The 22,409-nt window shown below is 36.6% G+C and overlaps 2 protein-coding genes across 6 annotated transcripts in view; one reads left to right on the forward strand and one right to left on the reverse strand.

The window, feature by feature from the left end:
* Positions 1–22,409, reverse strand: part of LOC106074337 (uncharacterized) — a 435,581-nt gene that overhangs the window by 53,972 nt on the left and 359,200 nt on the right. For all 5 annotated transcript variants that reach the window (XM_056008524.1, XM_056008519.1, XM_056008520.1 and 2 more), the window contains one exon: positions 12,686–12,768. The gene's annotated coding sequence lies outside the window, so the exon portion shown is untranslated. The remainder of the gene's footprint in view (positions 1–12,685; positions 12,769–22,409) is intronic.
* Positions 16,460–17,584, forward strand: LOC129922402 (uncharacterized). The gene has a single exon (XM_056008347.1). The coding sequence runs from the start codon at positions 16,460–16,462 to the stop codon at positions 17,582–17,584; it is 1,125 nt and encodes a 374-aa protein (XP_055864322.1).

A 22,409-nucleotide genomic window follows, 5' to 3' on the forward strand; every position in this document is an offset into this window, starting at 1 on the left:
AACTTACAAGTCTTGCTTCAACTCAGTTCATTACAGAACCTTAAAGTCTTGCTTCAACTCAGTTCATTACAGAACCTTAAAGTCTTGCTTTAACTCAGTTCATTACAGAACCTTAAAGTCTTGCTTCAACTCAGTTCATTACAGAACCTTAAAGTCTTGCTTTAACTCAGTTCATTACAGAACCTTAAAGTCTTGCTTTAACTCAGTTCATTACAGAACCTTAAAGTCTTGCTTTAACTCAGTTCATTACAGAACCTTAAAGTCTTGCTTCAACTCAGTTCATTACAGAACCTTAAAGTCTTGCTTTAACTCAGTTCATTACAGAACCTTAAAGTCTTGCTTTAACTCAGTTCATTACAGAACCTTACTTAAAGTCCTTATTATTTGATAGCAATGTGAATCAACCATTCATTTTTCATCGAGTTTGATAGAGTGTAGCAGTTGGACAGGAAGGCGACTGCCCGAGTTTGCAGGCCATTGTTTACTCAATTTAGTTTAACGACATAGATCTTATTTTCGATTATATTTTTTTCAAGCAATCTCCATTTTTTATTACTTTCGTAAGAGCCATAACTATTGTTTATAAATCAGGGCTGTAGGTCAGTCGCTGCTCTCCGTGCCTTCCACTAGTTATGTCCCTTAGAAATAAAGACAAGGTAGATGCTTGTCAATTAGTTTTGGGTTATTTACAACATGCTCTCCACGTCTGCCAACAGAATAATGACACATGATTGGCCATTCCCTGAAGCATTTGGTTATAGATTTTGTTTATGCAGGGGAGATGATCCTAATGATACATGACGTGCAAACATCGTCTAGTCAGCGATAATCCCCCTTCGCTATTCAAATTATATTTAGGTGGAGGGGGCTAAAAAAAAGGGCATGCATTCCCACCTAATTATTCAAAGGAGAAATCAATGCTCCCTGTAGAGAAATAAGAGAAACGTAATTTTTGTCTGTTTTGTTGATTTATGTGCAAGCAGGAAGGTTTTGATAGAAAGTTGATTAAATCTCTATGGAGAATATATACACCAAGTGAGGTGCAAGAAACACTTTTTAAACCAACAGGAAAAAAAAATGCGCTCCTTGACATACATTAAATAGATTGTCATAGATTAATCTTAGTGTTATGGCACGATTTTAGGTTATTTGTTTCGGGAATCGGGGGAAGTTTTTACTTAGTGACGATGACGTCAAAGATCTTTAAAAAGACAGAACGAAATAGAAGTCGACATAAACAAGACGCTTTCTGAACAATCGTAGCAAGAAGAAGCATTTAATAGACTGCTAGAAGTAGGTGACATTCGACGGTTCCCTTCATGGTTATTAAACGTGTTTGATGTTCAACACCAGAGTCGACTAACTCTATTGATTGTTCGGCCTTTCGCCGGTGTTATCGGTTCCTGCAGTTCTTTCTGTGTTACCTCCATTTGAGTTTATTTTCATCCGACACCGCGGAAGCACTTAACAATAGACAGACTTTGTGCACTGAACTATAAAAGCATTGGGAACGTCATGAATGGAAGATGTTCCCCCTTAATGTAAATCAAAATTTGCACTTTGATTCATAAGATCCCGTTTACGTTTTTTTCAGCGATGAAATCCAGACAGAGAGATAAAGTAGAAAGCGATATGAAACAATGTGGTGGAGATATAATCAAACCTAAAGAAAAATATAAGAATAAAAAAATAGGAAAATTGAGAGTGATTTTGAAGTCAATAGACACAATAAGCGTTGTCAAGGAAGCCAACTAAAAATTACTTATTGCTACAAATCATACATCTTAGAGAAATTTGATTCTTCGGAGCTGAAAATTTCACAAAAATATTATATGGTTTACCGGATACACCACAAAAAGCTTGCTATTGGTGGGCTTGACTCCATCTCTAAAACTCTCCAATAAGCGAAACAAACTTTGTGCACTCAACTCTGTTGGAGATGCTCCGCCCATCCGTTTTTTTTCCTAACCTCCAACTTAATCCTACCCAACAAAAAAAAGTCGGTAAGGCTGATATTTTATCGACACCAATAACTTTATGGAATAGAAATGATAAGCCCGATAATCACCTTTATTTTTATTAATCATTTCATGTATGCAGACAGCATAGTTTTCATAACAATAATAACTATAATAAAAGGCTTATCCCAACATGCTCTGAATATTAATATGAGTGAGACTATCTATTAACTTCTGAATGAGCTTTTTTTTTTTAAATCACGTGATATGTCTACGTTCACATGTTTTGTTTTTTTTAAAGTTGTGTTCATTTTTCTCACTGAAACCTGACTCAGTCTATTAATGGATAAATTCGGAAATAACTTGGTTCAATGAATGTATTGTCTAAAAGCAACGAAACTGTTATTAACCAGAAAATGTCAAAGGTGGGGGGGGGGGAAGGGCGTAACCCTTAAACGTAAACGAAACAAACTATTAAAATGTGAAGCAAAATCATCCTGTGAAGTCCTGAGGTATGGGATTATTTTAAGTCTTGCTAATTATAAAAAGAGACTCAAACCAGTTTAGTTTTTTTCCTACATTCTGACACCAAATGTAAACTTTTATAAATTGCAGCTTCGAATTTTATATAGATAATTATCTAGCAGCTGGTATTTTTCTTGACTGTTCGACAAATTTTAAAGTTGAAAGTTCAATTTTAAAAAATCCTCTAAACTTTTTTTCTTCTTACTTTTTGTTTGTTAGAATGTGATACAGCCTCCCCCCCCCCCCAAAAAAAAAAAAATAACTCCCACAAGATTCTTCTCTATTAAAAATTAAATTTTTGTAACTTTAAAAAAAAAATCTGGCTTGACCGAAAGTCAATTATGCTGTTTTATAAAGTGGTGTGGACAAAAGCCAGATTTTTGCAACTCTCGAGAGATAGGATCATATGGGCAGGATGCACAACAATTATATCTAATGATCTGTGCCTGCCAATGGAAAAAAACACACTTATTTTTATATTTCTTAAATTTCTCCTTTTGATTTTTAAGTCTTTAAGAGAAGTTCAAGGATTGATTACAGAGTGTTCAATTGAACATTTTAATAAGAGAATCGAAAGGAAATGAAAAATAATTATGTTCCAGCACATTATGAGGGTAATTTATCTATCTATCTATCTATCTATCTATCTATCTATCTATCTATCTATCTATCTATCTATCTATCTATCTATCTATCTATCTATTTATCTATCTATCTATCTGTCTATCTGTCTATCAGTCTGTCCGTCTATCTATCTATCTATCTATCTATCTATCTATCTATCTATCTATCTATCTATCTATCTATCTATCTATCTATCTATCTATCTATCTATCTATTTATCTATCTATCTATCTGTCTATCAGTCTGTCCGTCTATCTATCTATCTATCTATCTATCTATCTATCTATCTATCTATCTATCTATCTATCTATCTATCTATCTATCTATCTATCTATCTATCTATCTATCTATCTATCTATTTATTTATCTATCTATCTATCTGTCTATCAGTCTGTCCGTCTATCTATCTATCTATCTATCTATCTATCTATCTATCTATCTATCTATCTATCTATCTATCTATCTATCTATCTATCTATCTGTCTGTCTGTCTGTCTGTCTGCCTGTCTGTCTGTCTATCTTTATCTTTGTCTGTTTGTTCCCTTTGCAACTTCTCAAATGACTAAAAAGGCCAACCCTTGATACACATCTGCAATCACAGGCTGGGCATCTGTAATCACCAGGGGCTGTTGCACTTTCACCCATCTTTTTACTACTGTTGTGTACGACAATCCAGGACCCTTCCTTTATGCCTGCTCTCCATGAGGATCTATTCAGTACCTCATTTTCCCAACTGTTGGTGTCGATTTTGAAGAGCTTCATGTCACGTTTGCATACAACTGTGTATCTTAAAAGTGGGCGACCAGTGGCTTTCCTGCTTTCTAGTAGAACACCGTACAGAATGTCTTGTGGGAGCTGACCATGTGGCTTTCTGTGAACATGTCCAAGCCAGCCAAAGCGTCTACAGCGGAAAACACCGGGATGTCCAAGCGGACTGCTCTTCGCTCTAACCCTAACCCATTTCCTCAATGATTATTAAAATACCTCTATTTAACTCATATCTTCATGGAACCTTCTATAAAAAACGGCTCTAACAATTTAACTAGAAAATGAACAGTTGATGTATAATGTTGGAAAAGAAATATTAGTACGTTGGCCACACTGGGAAAAATCTAGTTTGACCTTTATAATTTTTTCAAAAATATAAGTAAATTTAAATTTGGCTAGAGAACTAGAAAATATTTATCTTGTCTTCAGATGATATTTCCGCATTCATTCAAGAGTTCAATAAATTGATGTTCAGGAACATTCTGCGCATCTTCTTCTAAATCTAGATCTAAAGGCCTATCATGGTCTAGTAATCTAGTAGATCTATACATTCGCTTCACCAGAGGAGGGGAGGGGGAAGTAATGGGGCGGGGTAAAAATTGCTGCAGCTGTTTTAAATCTAACATTTATACATTATTAAGAGAAAAATACAAATATTAGCTGTATAAGCATTGGTACTGTCTTAAACATTTATTTTAAAAAGTTATTTCTATTTTATCTTGCCACCTTATTACAAAAACACCTTAACCTCGGAGGTGGAAGATGTTCAACTTTTTGTTTTGTCCTGCCAAGAGTAGGTAATGAAACATATTTCTTGTATATATGGACTCTTTGAAGATGCAAATAAAAGAAAATGAGCTGCTGTTTTGATAAAGATATTAGACCCACTACCCATTCAACAAACTGACTCCAAAATATAGATATGCTATACAGTTTTGATTATTCGAAGACTACTCACTAACCAAAAAAGGAAAACAAAATGCAAATTACTTGTATATAAATGAAACAAAGCTGTCAAAATTTCGAAAACAAATTCGCTGTTATTTTTCTAGCTTTAGAAGAATTAGAGAATTAGAACTGGAGGCGTAATTGTAATTAGTAGAAACGACGGACTTCTTAAAAATTTGTTTACAAATTTTTAATGCTGCAGTCAGTCAAAATGCTTAAAACTTTTTTGAGTTTATTCCCCTTGTTTATCACCGGAAGAAGGATCCAGAGGGTCAAATAGAATAAAATAAAGCAACAAAGAAAAGATATCTCATTTAAAAAAAAACATCTTGAAACTGTCTAGAGACACGATATTTTAAAACAAGGTCCCTAAGTTCATAGCTGGACACCATTACTTACAAGAGAACTGAACAGCCTCGTTTTGAGACTTAAATTTTTTTTAAATTTTTTTGTTTTTGTTTTTTGTCCTTGAAGTGAAGAACCGGAAGTATCATGAAACATCTGTCAAGGCGCTAAGTTCAGAACGAACGAAAGCTCTGCGTTGGTTTCTCTGACGATGAGTTTAATAATTTAACATGTACTCTATTTCAAAAACATAACTTTTCTTTGTTATGCTCAGTTGTATGTAGAGTTGTAAGAACTTTAAGCAGAAAACTAGATTTATATAGATCAGTTCTAAGCATTAGAATGTTTGTTCCAACATTTGTGACAACTATATCCTCGTCTCGTGTATAAAAAAATAATTAAAGAGCTTAGAGATCATACACACACACACTCGGACACCGCGACTCTCTCAGAGTTGGTAAACCAACAAACACTTGGCCGTTCCTTAAAAAATATTATCAATAAGACTTTTCTTTAAGTCCGAAGATTAATGCGAAGTATAGTATTTCACGTGGCTACTGAGTCCCAGCTGCGACCTACATATTTTGCCCCATCCAGTGGAGAAATAACAGATGTCTGACTGTGATCGATTTAGGTTTTCTTTTCGCCGTCTACCCACTGTCATCGTCAGTGGATTTTCTTTTGGTCTCAAATGTGTATCCTGTGGAATTTATACGCAGTACCTTTATATTGTCCATACCGGCATTCGCAAGAATATCGCTGTTTGTGGTGCAGCTTTCCCTTTCCTATGGTCAGGATGGAGCGAGACATCTTTGGTGAAATCGTTCAAGAAGTCTTAGTTGTTTTCTGTATAGTATGTCTCAGATACATCTAGAAAGGTTGAGAGAATAACTGCTTGATAGACAATGATTTTTGTAGCAGGTGGAGCGATTTTTTCCGCCACACTCTTTTGGAGACGTCCAAAAGCACTACTGGCCTTAGCTAGACAGTTATCAACTTCCCTTAAAAGTGATGCGTCATTTGATGCTGTGCATCCCAGCTATGTAAAGTGGTCCACCAGAAGTCAGGTTTCAGAATTCACACAATAAAATCTACTCAGCCCCAAAGATCATTGTTAAGGCGTAAATGGACATCTCCCAAAAGTATAATTATAGTCCTAAATGAAATGGTCCACCAGAAGTCATGTTTCAGAAGTCACACAATAAAATCTACTTAGTCCCAAAGATCACAGTGAATGGACATCTCCCTAAAGTATATTATAGTCCTAAATGAAACAACTTTAAAATACTTGATGACCTCATGGACAATATCTGCAATTAAAGGTCACATTTGAGTTCTGACAAGAATAATCTCTTTTCAAACTTTGTTATAGTGTTTTAGTTCAGTCTAGCAGTTAAAACAGCTCTGAACGTCACCGCTTCCGCTGTCTCGCTATTAATATAAATTAGCTTCTTTTGATGCAATGCTAGCCGAGGTAGATATCCCAGGATGCAATTATCGGGGTCAACAAGGACTGAATAATTATGTGTTTTTAACTTTTACATTTTGAGTGTTTATTTCTATCTATAAAACAAATTTTACAACACAAAAATAAAAAGTGTTAGGTCTCGAGAGATGCTTAAAGTTGGTAATAATTGTAACTATGACCATTTCATTTGTAACTTATTTTACGCCTCACATGAATCTGTAGACATTTTTTTTTTGGGGCGTGGGGATTGTAGAAAACTAAATATTATATTTGATTAAGTTAGCTTTGATCTCATTGTAATTTAATTAGCTTGATCGTGAAAGCAGTTGAAAAAGAAATGAATTAATTTTTTTTTTTAATTGACAGAACCAACAGTCATTTGAAAGCAGATTTATTCGCTGCAAAGTTCTCAAGAATAGAATCTCTACCAGAGGTTTGTAAAGCCTGTAATTTACAAGATAAGCGTGCTGTCATGAATGGCAAAGTATCTGTGTAAACATATTTTGATCGGCAGTCAATGGTTGCTGACAGTTTTCAATACTAATTATTTTACAAGAACTAGCTTGAAGTTGCTAATTAGCTCTGGCATTAAATATCATGAATTAAATATTAGAACATCACAAATGAAATTACACCATAGCAAAGAACCCAGACCACATTGGAAGAAAGAGATAGACCAGTATTCTGACTCTTGTTTGAATGCAAGACGTTATCCCCATGTCTCTTACAGCGGAGGGATGTATGTACAATTAGATTTCGTCGGGTAAACACGTCCAGAGAGTAAAAACTGCTTTCCAGAATGTAGCTGACCACTAACACACTCTTTACTGGCCAGAAAAAAGAAATGGACTTCCTTGGACGGAACGAGTGCGTTTCCATATAAAATTCACTAGATAATATTAGACATAGTATGTCATCTATAGAATGTGCCATCAAAAGGTGGAATGTGGTATTCAAACGCTATAAATACAGTGAATTTATTGAGATTTTCACTTTACCAAACTAAAAGTATTTAATATTTATGCATCCATAGCAAAGCACTTTGCTAACTGATTGAAAATTCGTGGTTTTATAGATCAGGAACTTTATTGCAGACGTGAGCATTAAGTGTAGTCTCGCGTCTTGAAAGAAGGCTAGTGTTGTCTCTAGGGTGGGTGTCACCCGGTGCGGCCCGCACCACCCTAATGACTCCATTGTATCAGGCCATAGGTTTTGAGACGTTAATTTCTTACAAAAGCTCAAGACCATTTATTTTTTTGTCTAGTACCGCACCGACAGCATTGCAAAGAAGGTCTCATAGAGTTTGTTAGATTAAGAAAATGTGTTGCTCATTATGCTCAAAGTAATCAATGTTTCACAAGTAAAACAAAAGACTGGTCTTCATGTCAGCGACTCATCAAACAATCATCATTGAGGAGAAGAACATTGCGCATCAGAATACGTTTCACTCTTTCTCTCCTAACTGACGATACCAGCGTTGATTCCACCAGAATGTGGTAAATAATTACGTAGAGAAAGAGTTAAAAACTGAAAAAAAAATTAATAAAGATTAAACGCGTTGATTTTTCTTGAACATATTTCTCTCTCTTGTAAACATTGAAAGGAAATAGATCCATCCTTGCTGCCTGATTGCGTGGTATGCGCTTTGGACTGTCGTCCTGATAATTATAATTTTATTTATAAAGCGCTGTTAACAAACAAAATGTAGGCTCAAGGCGCTGCGTTAACATTACAAACACAAACACGAGAGCTAAAATAACAAACAAATCTAAAAACGTTTTAAACAGGTAGGTCTCTTAATGTTCTTCTTAAAAGTAGAGTGTAGCAAGTTGTCTGTCCTATTAATAGCTTTGCATTGCTTCCAGCCTCCGCCATCTAGCACGAGCTTTGGGCTGTGACAAAATAGTTTCTACACTTCTTAAGAAACCAATGAAATTTAAAAAACAAGACAAGTTTTAAAATACTTAAAAAAAAAAAACAAAGCTTAAATTAAGCGTAGCTGTATCAATCAGTTTGGATCCGTCATATGTGCAATAGATCTAGACAAACAATATTAAATCTGTGCGATTACAAATATTTTTACCGTTCTGTTTAGCGCAATTTCATACATTAATTTTCCCAATACGCTGTGATCTTATCAGTTGTCTAAACCAGTTGGAAAAGTGTGTGTTTGTGTGCGTGTGTGTGTGTGTGTGAGAGAGAGAGAGAGAGAGGGGGGGGGGATCGCTTTTGAAATGCATTTATAAAAAAAAGTTGAAGGACCTGAGTTCGAACTCGAGGGGTCAAGCCTCCTCAAGCCAACACACTAACTACTATGCCAGCGAATCGTTTATGAAAATAGGTTTTATAGTAATTTATTGTTAGTTCAAACTTTAAAGCGGCGACCTCCAAAGTATAAAGGTCGGGGGGGGGGGGATAATTCAACTAATACCACCACATCAGCCAAGTACAGTTTCCTTTGTTCGATACTTAACAAAATAGTTAATTATCAATAGTTAATTAACTAATTGGTTACTTTTTGACATTGATTCTTGTGTTGTCAGGTAAAAGAAATAATTATTTATAATTTCAGCTTGATCCGAGATTGCCTGTGGGAGAAATAACGTGTACAAACTTTATACCAGACAGACAGACAGAGTTAGTAGATATTAGATTTAATAATAAACAATGTTATATGGGCTGGAAATAGTTTAGCCACTAGATTGAAGTCATAGCAGTTTGTTTTGCTTCTGTAAGTCTTGATATCAGCAGACAAATATTGGTTCAACATAACCAGATGCTGGTTTTGTCGGCGCCCTGCTCAACGCCCTTTAAACAGAAAGTTTGGCTTATGCAGTAATCTCAGTCATCGCATTGTTTCTGTGACGTATCATCTTCAACTCACGCTAAAGTGTAATCTCATTTCAAGCATAGCTCCACTGTCCAAGTTAACAAGTTTTAACTGCCCAGAACCGACTGAATTCAGTGTATTTCCTTGTCACTCTATCCCGTGTCCTGCCATCCCCCCAAAGCCAGTTTGACAGCTCTTGGCAATGACGGGCAGCGTTTATTGTAATCTCTTTAATTGAATGAACCGCACTGATCCTGAACACACATATTTTATTTCCCTATTTCATCGAACCAAAAAAAAATTCAATTTAAGTTTACATTATCACGTGGGTTCTAAACCAAAGGAGATTCGTTAAAAAAAAAAACTATGGCAGAGTTATTTTTATTTTATTTATTTATGTAACTTTTGTTTTCGTTTTTAATACTTTGATTTATTTTTATATTGCACCACAAAGTTTCTAAAAAAACAAAACACAGCAAGCACTTTATCTATGAATGTAGCAATGGAAACAATTGTTTATAGACAATGGAACGTCATGTGCAAAGTAAATCTAAGCGGAAGAATACAACTAGATTTATAAAGACAATGCCTACAATGGCCTACATAAATAGATGCTCGCAAGTTTACAAGTTTACTTTTCGGGTTTAGAGAGTAAGTTTCGCAGTGGTTCTGGGCTATGAAAATCGCGTGCTCTTCTCTCGTCAACATGGATGACTTTGGTTGATTTGATGGGATTTAAACCAAGACCAATCGTCATAGAAGTCCTGATAACTGATCTGCGACGTCGAATTCTGTGGGCAACGACCTGTGACTTAGCAAAGAGCTATTGGTCTAAACTGTCCACAGGTTGCGACGTCGCAGGTCAGAGTGATGGTGACCGAACGTTGTATGAAATTCGTGGGAAATATCTTAAGGCGAAACAAAAAGCACGTTTTCCAATGTCAGCCACAAAAAGGAAGCCGAAAAGAAGAAAGCGACAAGAGATATAACTTAGCTTCGCACATTCTTTAAAGATAAGCAATCCGTGGTCATCATTTAGGATGTGGCTATGGAAGGGAACCTTCTCCCTACGCCCCTGTGTATGAGGTTGCTGCCCTTGTTGTCTCAGGTAGAATCCCTCCCCTAACCCGCTTGAAGACGTCAAGAGATTAGAACGAAGGAAAATCAAACGTGCAACAGTCTCATTGACATCATAACCCTAACAATTTACATATTCAATGTAACGGGTCAGCGTACATACACGCACTGTTACACAGAAACACACTAAAAAGCCAAATAACTCTAGTAAGAAAAAAAACAGGGGGGGGGGGGGAAGAAGTTCATATGTACAGTATAAAGAAAGTTTGTCTAGGCAGGAACCAGACAATGTTTGACTCAGTTTAATGTAAGCGGCAATGTTTAGGTCTCGATTTGTTTCTTTTAAACCAACAGATTCTCTGTGAAGACATCCTAACTTCCTTAAAACTGGCCTCTTATCTATTAACGTTAATGCAAAGTCACTTAAAACCTTCGCTCTGTCCATTTTCTAACTAGCCAGTGGTCAAGTGGACTGAAGTGCCAACTTTCAGTTTCCCAGGTACGTGCCACGAGATCGTCGTGGTCGAATTATTTGAATACAAGTTGACGCAACTCTTCTTTGTTTGCTCGAGTCGACAACTTCTAACAAGAAATCAATTATCTCCCCTCTTGTTTAAACTCATGGATCCTGCTGAAGTTATCCAACCAAACAATTATCGAGATCTAGTTCCTTCAACAACACATTCTCGCAAATAAACGAGGATACACATCAAGAGGGTCATGCTTTACAAAGTCTCCTAGTTCTCATGTCTGTTATCAATTATGTAATGAATGCAAATAGAGAAACTCTGTTTTATTTTTTTTTGTGTTTATCTGCCTTAAGAATTCATGTAGTGTATTGGGTGATCAAGTGCTTAGGAAATTGGATCTATGCGTTATTAATAAAGGAAGGTATTAATTTTAATAAAGTGTAATTCTTTTTGTGATTGAACTGGCTTGAAGGATAATTAAGACGATAAATTAAAAACATTGACATTAAAAAATGTTTCTTCATTTCTTATTTGCCTAACTTTTGTTGTTGTTGTTATTTTGTGATTACATAAGAGACACTAGGCCAGGGGGACATTGCTGACACACTGCAGAACTAAGAGTTTTTTTTTTGTTTAATTTTAAACTTTCATCATGAAATTGCACATCGGAGTTAGCGAAAAAAAAACGAATATTTAAGTGGCGTGTAGAAGATGTGTGTTTGAAGATGTGTTATGTAGGAAATGTGTTGAGTAACGATGCGTTGTGTAGAAATTGTGTTGTGTAGAAGATGTTTAGAAGATGTGTTGTGTAGAAGATGTTTAGGAGATGTGTGGTGTAGGAAATGTGTTGTGTAGAAGATGTTTAGAAGATGTGTTGTGTAGGAAATGTGTTGTGTAGAAGATGTTTAGGAGATGTGTTGTGTACAAGATGTGTTGTGTAGAAGATGTGTTGTATAGACGACGCGTTGTCTGGAAGTTGTGTTTTGTAAAAGATGAGTTTTGTAGAATATCTTTGCGTAGAAAATGTGTTGTGTAGACGACGCATTGTCTGGAAATGTGTTTTGTAGAAGATGAGTTGTGTAAACGGTGCGGTGTGTAGAAGATGTGTTGTATTGAGGTTGCGTGGAGAGAGTATTGTGTAGAGTATGTTTTAAGTTTGTGCTGCACAGGGTGTGTGTAGAGTAGGGCCTACGCCTTTAATGTTTAAAGTTTTAAATTTAAAGCGTCTAGTTTAGTGTCGAGCAGCAGATCCAACTAATCCAGCTAAACCTGACATCAACTGGACGCACGAATTTAGAACTTCATTTTAAAACCTCTTCAATGAAAACACAATCTTATTAGCCAATGGCTACATTCTCTCAACTCGCTTCAATCTAGTTCCTCTCACCACTCAGTTGTCATGCATGAGATGTCTGTCATCCTCTCTTTTACACACATCACATACAATACAAAGTTCTCAAAATAGCTTCTTATTCATAGGACATGTATAGCATCAGTCAATACACACACTCTATAATACACTTATTCACTTACAAACAACACTAACACTTGTCTATTCAATACGTTCCTATCAGAATGTTGTCACCACTTCCCCCCTCCCTCCCCCGCACCACATGACCAACACCAACGTGACATATAATAGTAAACAAAGAACATAATGTATCAAACTCACAATAAAGTTGGTAGCTGACGTAGTGCTGGTTCAGATCCTCGTGAAGTCTCCAAATGTAGCTTGTATCATACTTCCACAGTAACCTGCAAGAATTTACAAGCCATGTCAATCATCAGACATTAACTTTTAAAAACATTTGGCTAATTAAATTTTCTTTTATTAACTCTAGAAAATCTATAGACAGCAAGCTTTTTGGTGTTTTTGGTGTACAGAATATTATACATTTTTTAAAACCTTAAAATAGTTTTCTTTTTTGCTATTTTTTTTAGAACTGTAGAATCAAATAATCAAATGAAAATGTAAGCAAAGATCAGATTACTGTAAATAACCTTTTAGTATGAACATCTTCAATAAAGTTCAGATTTGTTTGGTTTCTATGTAATATATTTAGATAGCGAAAAGATAAAACTCTTGTACGCATACAGATGCACATTTACGTCAGCGCATCAGCCAGAAGTCTCCTAGCCAAAGGTAAACTCAACTATTTTACATTAGCCAGATAAAAGGACGTGTTTTGGACATCGAGAAACACGGCCAATTTCCTTAATGTGGGTGTACACTAGTTGTATTCATTATAATATTTGAAGGATATCGGATCATAAAGACTAAATATTTTACGCACTTAAAATTCGTACCTCTAGATAAGTGATGTTCAGTGCTGGCTTTGTTTGAACAACAGGAGGTTAACCTCTCTTTCTTTGATGGCCCTTCAGATATAGTACTAGGGATATTTTCAATCATTCTGAAGAAAAAGCAACGGAGAACGAGCCTTATCTAAATCAGGCCCTAATGATGTGCAACCTTTTTCTGTGTGGGGTCCATGTAACCTAACGATACGGGCATCTTTGGCCACATCACCTCAAAGCGAGTCCAACAGAACTGATAGACCGAGTCACGGACCAGAAATGCCCAATGGGGCTCAAAATTGAGCATAACTGCATAGCTTTAAATAGTCTTATAATATGCAAGTTAAATCCCTTTGAAAACATCCAAGCCAAAGCATTTTTTTAAAATCTAGTCGGAATATTAAAAAATATAATACCAGTGTTTGACATGAATTCATTAATTCGTCTGGTTTTAAGCGAAACAAAGTTGGGAATGTCTATGTTTATGTCTCCCTTCTTGTTCCGTGTTTCCATGAGGATCCGATGCTTCATTAAATGACGCTGCTGCTCTCTACACACCCACTGTGGTCTCTGTCTGCCTTAATGATCTCATCTGGCTACTTCTACTCTCTCATTCCTTCTGTCCATCTGTGTATCAGCTCTCTCCATCAGTTTAATTTAATCTGTGTCTACCACAATCTCTCCATGTCTTCCAGCTCGTTCCCAGTCAAGTGACTCTCTCGCACTCTCTTTCTGTTAAGGGTCTCTCTAGACCTGGCTCTCTAATGGTCAGCGTCTGTAAGGACTCACACATTTTCTTTGTAGACAGTTGCTGTAAGGGCTTATACATTTTCTTATGGTCATTTTCTGGGAGATGGTCTTTCAATTATGCTAAGGTTTTGGTTGTTCCATTTTTTCCAACACATTTTCATAGCTGCTTATTAGTTTAAAGAGTTTGTGGGTTCAAAACTGATTTGATGTGATCAACTATAAGCCTGTAACAAAAACAACAACAACAACAACAACAAAACAACAAACAAACAAAAAAGAACAGCAACAAAACCTGTCACAGTAAAACAAAAACCATAATTTCAATATCATCAAAAACACTATAACAATTACAACACAGAAACAGTTATAATTACAACAAAACAACACTTACAAATAAAACTAACACATATGACCAAAAATAATACAATAGATCTACAAAAACAATAACAGCAGAATTACGAGCAAACTATGTAGATTCTTTAAAAAAACAGATCCGCACTTATAACTATATCTATCAGTAATGAAGAAGTTATTTCCCTTTTTCGATATCAAATGAGTTATTTATCAAAATTAATTGACTAGTTGGTTAATTTTTTGTTTGGTGCTGTAAATAATTGTTTAAAGTTTTAAATTTATCCGAGAATGGATGTGGGTGAAAAAGTGTACAATTATCTAAGGGGAAAAAAACACATATTTAGCCATATATCTGAATACTGAAGGATTAATTTCCCTTGTTGGTATTAAAGAAAAAATTGATTATCGTAACTAATTGACTTATTGTTTTGTCTTTAATATACTTGTTGTGTTCACCACTGAATATTTATGCAAAGATTCAATTGACATGTTCATAACTTTTACCAGAGAGCAAACAGAGTCAGTTAATTTCAGCTTTGTAAAAAATAGAGAAGCGAAATATAAAAAATCCTCTTTGTAAAAAAACAGCAACAACAAAGCTTATCTAAAGGGGAAGAGCTCTGTCCCTAAAACTATATCTACCAATAATGTACAATTATTTCCCTTATTCGATATCAAACAAAATATTTAATTACCAAAAATTAATTGACTAATTTAGTATTATTGTTTATTGATTCGTGTTTTGTTAGGTGCTATAAATAATTGTTTAAAGTATCAACTTGATCGGAGAATGCGTGAGGGAGAAATAGCGGTAACAATTATTTAAGGGGACTAAACCCAACAAATTTAGCCATATGTGAATACTGAAGTATTAGTTTCCCTTGTTGCTATTAAACAAAATATTTAATTACCAGTAATTAATTGTCTAATTGGATACCTTTTTTTATGGATTCATGTTTAGTCTATGTCATTGAATAATTGTGAGAAGTTTTAGCTTGATCCGAGATTAAGTGTGGGAGAAATAACGTGTACACACTTTTGACCAGACAGACAGACAGAGTTGATATAAGCTTTGTAAAAAGCCATTAACAACAATAACTCAACATAAATAAGAATGAAAATTTAAAAAAAAATGAGGTCAGACCTGAAACTATTTTTCCAATTATCAGCCATGTTTTTAAAAACTATTTAAACAAATTTAGACGTATGAAGTCTGAATGTAGAATTTTTCTTCTCTCTTTCTCCCAATTTAAACCGAATAACTTGCCTATACAAATAAGGATCTCTTTAAAGCATCCTTTCTATTGATTCGATTTGATTTCACTCTTTTCCCCCCTGGCTATTAGATCGACTCTTGTTTAGTTTGTGAACAAGTGCCATAGTTGGACGTCACTTCTGGAGACTTCTTTACAACCGGAACGGAGATATTTGGTCAGTTCACAACGTCCATTAGTAGCACCTATACTTTTACCGCTCATCATATCACCTACTATCTTTCAAACGTTGAAATTGTGAAATTTTGTCAAGTCTTTTGTGCTGCTTGACCTATTCGTAGCTCGTTAATTACAGTTTACTAGTCAACTGAAGATGTGGTGGAGGATTTTAACAGCCGAACCGTGGAGCTGGAGTGTAAAGATTGGATCTTTTAATGGACCTTTCTGATGGTCTCTTGGTTCAGTCATTAGCCATGGTTAACAACACTTTCTAAAATGTAGCGCTTTGGGCTCAATGGTAAAATAACAACGTCCTTGTAAGAAAATATAAAAATACTTTCTAAAAAGGGTATATATGGGAAAGAACTGTACAGTTATAGCTAAATCTTCAATTCTTAAGGAGCATCAGAAACATGTAAAACAAATGTATAACCTAATACTAGCATCGAAGCATACAACACTAATATTACAAGAGGGAAGTTCTGTACATAACAAGGTGGTAGGTCAATAAGGACTTGATGTGAGAGTTTCAGTGGACCCGAAATTCTGCCACCTTGTACATAATAGAGACATGCAACATTCCTGCTACACTGCTTCTAGAGACATGCAACATGCCTGCTACACTGCTCTTAGAGACATGTAACATGCCTGCTAGACTGCTTCTAGAGACATGCAACATGCCTGCTACACTGCTTCTAGAGACATGCAACATGCCTGCTACACTGCTTCTAGAGACATGTAACATGCCTGCTACACTGCTTCTAGAGACATGTAACATGCCTGCTACACTGCTTCTAGAGACATATAACATGCCTGCTACACTGCTTCTAAAGACATGGAACATGCCTGCTACACTGCTTCTAGAGACATGGAACATGCCTGCTACACTGCTTCTAGAGACATGTAACATGCCTGCTACACTGCTTCTAGAGACATGTAACATGCCTGCTACACTGCTTCTAGAGACATGTAACATGCCTGCTACACTGCTTCTAGAGACATGTAACATGCCTGCTACACTGCTTCTAGAGACATGTGACATGCCTGCTACACTGCATCTAGAGACATGTAACACGACTGCTACACTGCTTCTAGAGACATGTAACACGACTGCTACACTGCTTCTAGAGACATGTAACATGCCTGCTACACTGCTTCTAGAGACATATAACATGCCTGCAACACTGCTTCTAGAGACTTATAACATGCCTGCAACACTGCTTCTAGAGACATATAACATGCCTGCAACACTGCTTCTAGAGACATATAACATGCCTGCAACACTGCTTCTAGAGACATGTAACATGCCTGCTACACTGCTTTTAGAGACATGTAACATGCCTGCTACACTGCTTCTAGAGACATGTAACATGCCTGCTACACTGCTTCTAGAGACATGTAACATGCCTGCTACACTGCTTTTAGAGACATGTGACATGCCTGCTACACTGCTTCTAGAGACATGTGACATGCCTGCTACACTGCATCTAGAGACATGTAACACGACTGCTATACTGCTTCTAGAGACATGTAACATGCCTGCTACACTGCTTCTAGAGACATATAACATGCCTGCAACACTGCTTCTAGAGACATATAACATGCCTGCAACACTGCTTCTAGAGACATATAACATGCCTGCAACACTGCTTCTAGAGACATGTAACATGCCTGCTACACTGCTTCAAGAGACATGTAACATGCCTGCTACACTGCTTCTATCTCTAACATGGTAACAATAGAATCAAATATCGGCACTTTTATCTCATACTTATAAATGATTGGTCTATAAGGAGCACCATTGAGTAAAGAGGATATACAATGAAGACTGGACGAGGCAAAGAAACACAGAAAACTGCGGAGGGTCAACCCAATGAATTAGTCCTTTCATATTTGTAACAGTTTTGACTAATATTGCCAACTAGATTAACTTGAACTCCACGATTTGATTAAAAAATTTTTTTAACACGATTTAAAGACAACGATCCTGATCACGTCTGGATCCACTGGGGATTAGGTAATGAATGAATGGAATCAGGAGGAGAACTGCAGTTAAATGTGGTCACATCAATTGAGTTTCGCCCCTTGAGAGAGCAACACATGATAGACGGAAATAAATAGTTTTGAAATAGGATTATAATGGAGTCGTGCAGACACACACTTACATACGTACACACACACACACACACACACACAACCAATCACTCTCTTTCACTTTGCTCCTATTGTCTCTTTCTATCTCTAGCTTTCTAACACATTTTCCTCCTCCTTCATAGACTCCCTTTATCTCTCTCTCTCTCTCTCTCTCTTAATGTAGATAACATATTGTGTGCTTAATACAGTCAAACAATGTTTATAGGGCAAAGAGAATGCAGCCTTCTTAAAATACAATCTTTAGTTTTCAACTACTTCTTATACATTGGACTCGTGGTGGATGAGGGGTAAAGCGCTTGGCATCATAGCCGAGGTCCTGGGTTCGAATCCTGGTGAAGACTGGGATTTTTAATTTCGTGATCTTTTGGGCGCCTCTGAGTCCACCCAGCTGTAGTGGGTACCTGACATTGGTCGTGGGAAGTAAAGGCGGTTGGTCGTTGTGCAGGCCAGATGACACCCTCGTTAACCGTGGACCATAGAAACAGATGACCTTTACATCATCTGCCCTAGGGCGCAATCGCAAGGTCTGAAAGGAAAACTTTTTTTTGTATACTTTACTTTTTATACATTACACTTTTATTCCTACGGCTTGCCTCCCTTGACATAACTTTCTTTCTCGTTGTCTCCCTTTCCTAGAAATATTGTGAGGTGTCCAGGTTATAAGAAACAATACACCGTAGTACTTGCACAACTCAAAACAAGCTAGAAAGACAAAGGCCTAGACTTCGACACTAAAATCAGACTGATGCGCTCTCTGGTAATGGACACATTCTTGCATGCTTACGAATCTTGGAGACTGACTGCAGAACTAGAGAAGAGGATCCTAGAAATGGACTACAAAATCTAGAGTAGTGGAGCCTTAAATCCACACTGACCACTACATAATCTGTCTAGAGGTATATAGATGTTTAAAGTTCAATTGTAAATGTTTTTTTTTTTTTAATTACTTGTCCCTGGAATGTCTAGACCTCAGATCGACCTTTGGCCTCTCACACCGAAAGAGATTGCCGAATTCAATTATTGCTGTTTGGCCAGGTTACTCGTTACGTCATAAGATGACAGTGTCCACTAATCACCCCTACGTCTCCCTGTCATATGGCTATTAAGGCCATTTCAGAATTGCGCCTCGGGCCACGGCCGTCCATAGACTGTTCAGAAATACTGAGTGCTGGCCGGAACGACATCACTTCATAATGAATACGTACTATGTTAGACATTGGGGGACATGTTGATAGGTGTGGGGTCTGAGAGGAGATACTCTTTCAACCAGGAGGGGTAAACATAGGTCTTGGGAGAAATATAGACACACACATTTCTATATACATACATTTCTCTCTGTCTGTCTCTCTCTCTCAAGGAACTAAAAATCAATAGAGTTAAAAAGTCATGGCGGTCAAGGACATACTACATGTGATTCAAGCTATTGACTCTCTACTTTTAATCAGCGAAGGATAACTCTTTCTTATCCTTCAATGTTTTACATTATGAATGTCGTAAAAAAAAAATAATCCTAATAAAAAAAACACCTACACAGCCTCCCATAAACATGAGTTAAACTGTGCGACAATAAAAGGTACTTTGAAGACGATCTCCTGGAAACTGTAAAGAAAAAAAATATTTTGTTGTATTACGTCCTTGACCAAACTTCCTGCGGGGCGGCGTTGGTTCGAACTCGGGACCCTCAGGATGACAATCCGAAGCGAAAACCACACGATCAGGAAGCCGTGATGACAAAAGAGACAAAATGCGACCACGGCGATAAGTGACTTCAAAAATAGAGAAAATCCAGTTCATTACTTACAAGCGTGTGCCGAGATTAATGCTCTTCTAATCTCCTAATCATATATATATATATATATATATATATATATATATATATATATATATATATATATATATATATATATATATATAAAGATATACTGAATACTTTATGGCGAAGAAGCAGTTAGATATTTTAGGGAAAAAATAAGAAAGTGAGAGAAAGTGAAAGAAAGAGATGAGAGAGAAAGAGAAAGATAGAGAGTGAAATAGAGAAATAGGGAAAGAGAAAGTGATAGTGAATGAGAGAATAGGAAAGAGAGAGAGAGAGAAAAAAAAGAGAGAAAGACATAGATAGGGAGAGATATAGTGAAAGAGAGAGAGAGAGAGAACAAGAAATGGAAAAAGAGAGAGAAAGAAATAGAAAGAGGAGTAAGTGACAGAGAAATAAAGAGAGAGAGAAAAAGAGAGAGAGAGAAAGAGAATAAGAGAAGGAAAAAGAGTGAGAAAGAGAGAGAAAAAAGATAGAAAGAATGAAAGAAGGAGAAAGAGAAAGATAGAGTGAAAAACAGAGAAAGAGAGGAACATAAAGAGAGAGGAGGTGAGAGTGAAAAAGAGAGAGAGAGAGAGAAAGAGAGAGAGAAAGAGAGACCTGTAAAGTAACAACGAGCTATTAGTCTAAACTGTCCACAGGTTGTGACGTCCCAGGTCAGTGCTGAGGCCTTCTAAAACAACTGGTCTCGGTTCAACACACCCATTGCCAGATCATTGTTATCTTGAGAAGTTAAAGAAAATGTACGTCATCTCTCAAACACGCACACACACACACACACACACACACAAACACACACACACACAAACACACAGAGACACAAATGAATTTCAATGGTGACGTCATCGCGTCCACATCCAACTAACGTCGCCGATGTCCATTACATTAAATGACAAACGCCTACTTGAACACAGACGGTCCATTTTGATGGGACCCGCCATCCCCCCCCCCCCCCCGGTCCTCTTGTCCTTCCAGCAGCCTGACACACACCGAGAGGATTCACTCGATTACGTCTTCTCCACCCGCTACTTACAGGGGCGTGATGAAACTCCCGAGGGGGTCAAAACGACTTACTTCATACCCTGGACACTTCTTGGCCATCCGAAAGATTTTCCATTGGAGTGAAAAGGATGCGGTATTTGTTTGGAGTGGGGGATGGGGGTGGGATGGGGGGTATCATACAAGTTGCTGGGATACTCCATTGTTACATACAAACGTTGCACCCGGAAGGACAAAAAATTAAAAAAAAAAGGACAAAAAAAGGTGGGGGGATTGATGAATAATAAGAGGGATGAAATAAAAGAAAAGGATGGGGGAGGGAAATTTAAAAACTGTGTGTGTGTGTGTCGGGAAAAAAGGGGGGGGGGACTATGACAGAGGTCATTTGCCATGCCTGATTCATTAGCTAAATTCGGGATTTGCGGATGTGAGGCCCCCACGGCCCGGGCCGTTTTGTCAAAGAACTCTAATTGAATTACAGTTTTCAGAGCAGAGTCCTGGCACAAAAGCTTAATTCCTCTGAGGCTTAACCTTAACAAAGACAGATAGCCCTAGACCTATTTCAACAATAGCGAAGAAGAGCTTAACGGACTTGTAAAGCCTACTTGCCGGGTTGGTTCCAAACAAAGACAATAAACTAATGCAGTTCGCAAAATCTCTAGCCACGAATTCCTAAGGGATGTTTTACATTTACAATATTAAAAAATATTATATAAGTAAAATATTATACAAGAAAACGTAAAGTTTCGTATAAAAATATTATGATTATTTTTTTTTAATAATGAGGATAGTAATGATAATATTATCAGGAGTTGCCTTGACGCTAAGCGGCTAAGTAATACATAAGGACCAGACATCTTCAGACCAAAATTAGCATTTCGATCTAACAAGTACTTTGTCTGCATTAGTTATGGATGGGCTTTGTTGACCCAATGCTACATGAATGGCATAATGTAGAGGAGGTCGTGGATGGGGTGTTACCGAGAGACGGCCATCAGTATGTAAGAAAATAGTTTATTTTATTTTTGGAAATGAAAGAATCACATAATACAGAGATAAGTTACGAATGTTAGTACAAGTGAATAGTTAGAAGAAAACTATGTTGTAACAAGGCATTGACAAGAAGGAGTGTTATTACTATTCCTCCTATTAGCTTGCAAACTCTTCATGGATTCAAAAAGTGGAACAATGGACCGGGATTTCCAAAAAAAGCTCGAAAATTTTCTTAGAAATTTGACAACGTATGTATATCTTTCAGCAAAAAAACCCTACCTATTTGGCCACACAGTGAAAAGTACATTAACATTTAGAAATCATGAGCTGGACTGTTAATAGAAACAATACTAGAAATAAATTGACTAAGAACTTATTAACCGCCCTGAACTTCATTAAGGAGTAATTAATTTGAACATTTATTTTGTATACTATTTCTTTTTGTGTTTATGTATAGGAACAGATATTTTCTGTTGTATTCTCAAGCAAGCGATACATACAAAATACTATTCCTTTAGTTTGAAACCACATTTCCCATAACTTCACTTTATTAAAAAAAAAACGTTATTTAAAATAATTGGAACAGAAGAGTATGTTCATAC

This window comes from Biomphalaria glabrata, chromosome 13, assembly GCF_947242115.1.
Source record: "Biomphalaria glabrata chromosome 13, xgBioGlab47.1, whole genome shotgun sequence".
NCBI lineage: Eukaryota > Metazoa > Mollusca > Gastropoda > Planorbidae > Biomphalaria > Biomphalaria glabrata.

Coding starts and splice junctions, on each gene's coding strand:
- LOC129922402 (XM_056008347.1), top strand. CDS start 16,460: ATGCCTGCTACACTGCTCTTAGAGACATGTAACATGCCTGCTAGACTG.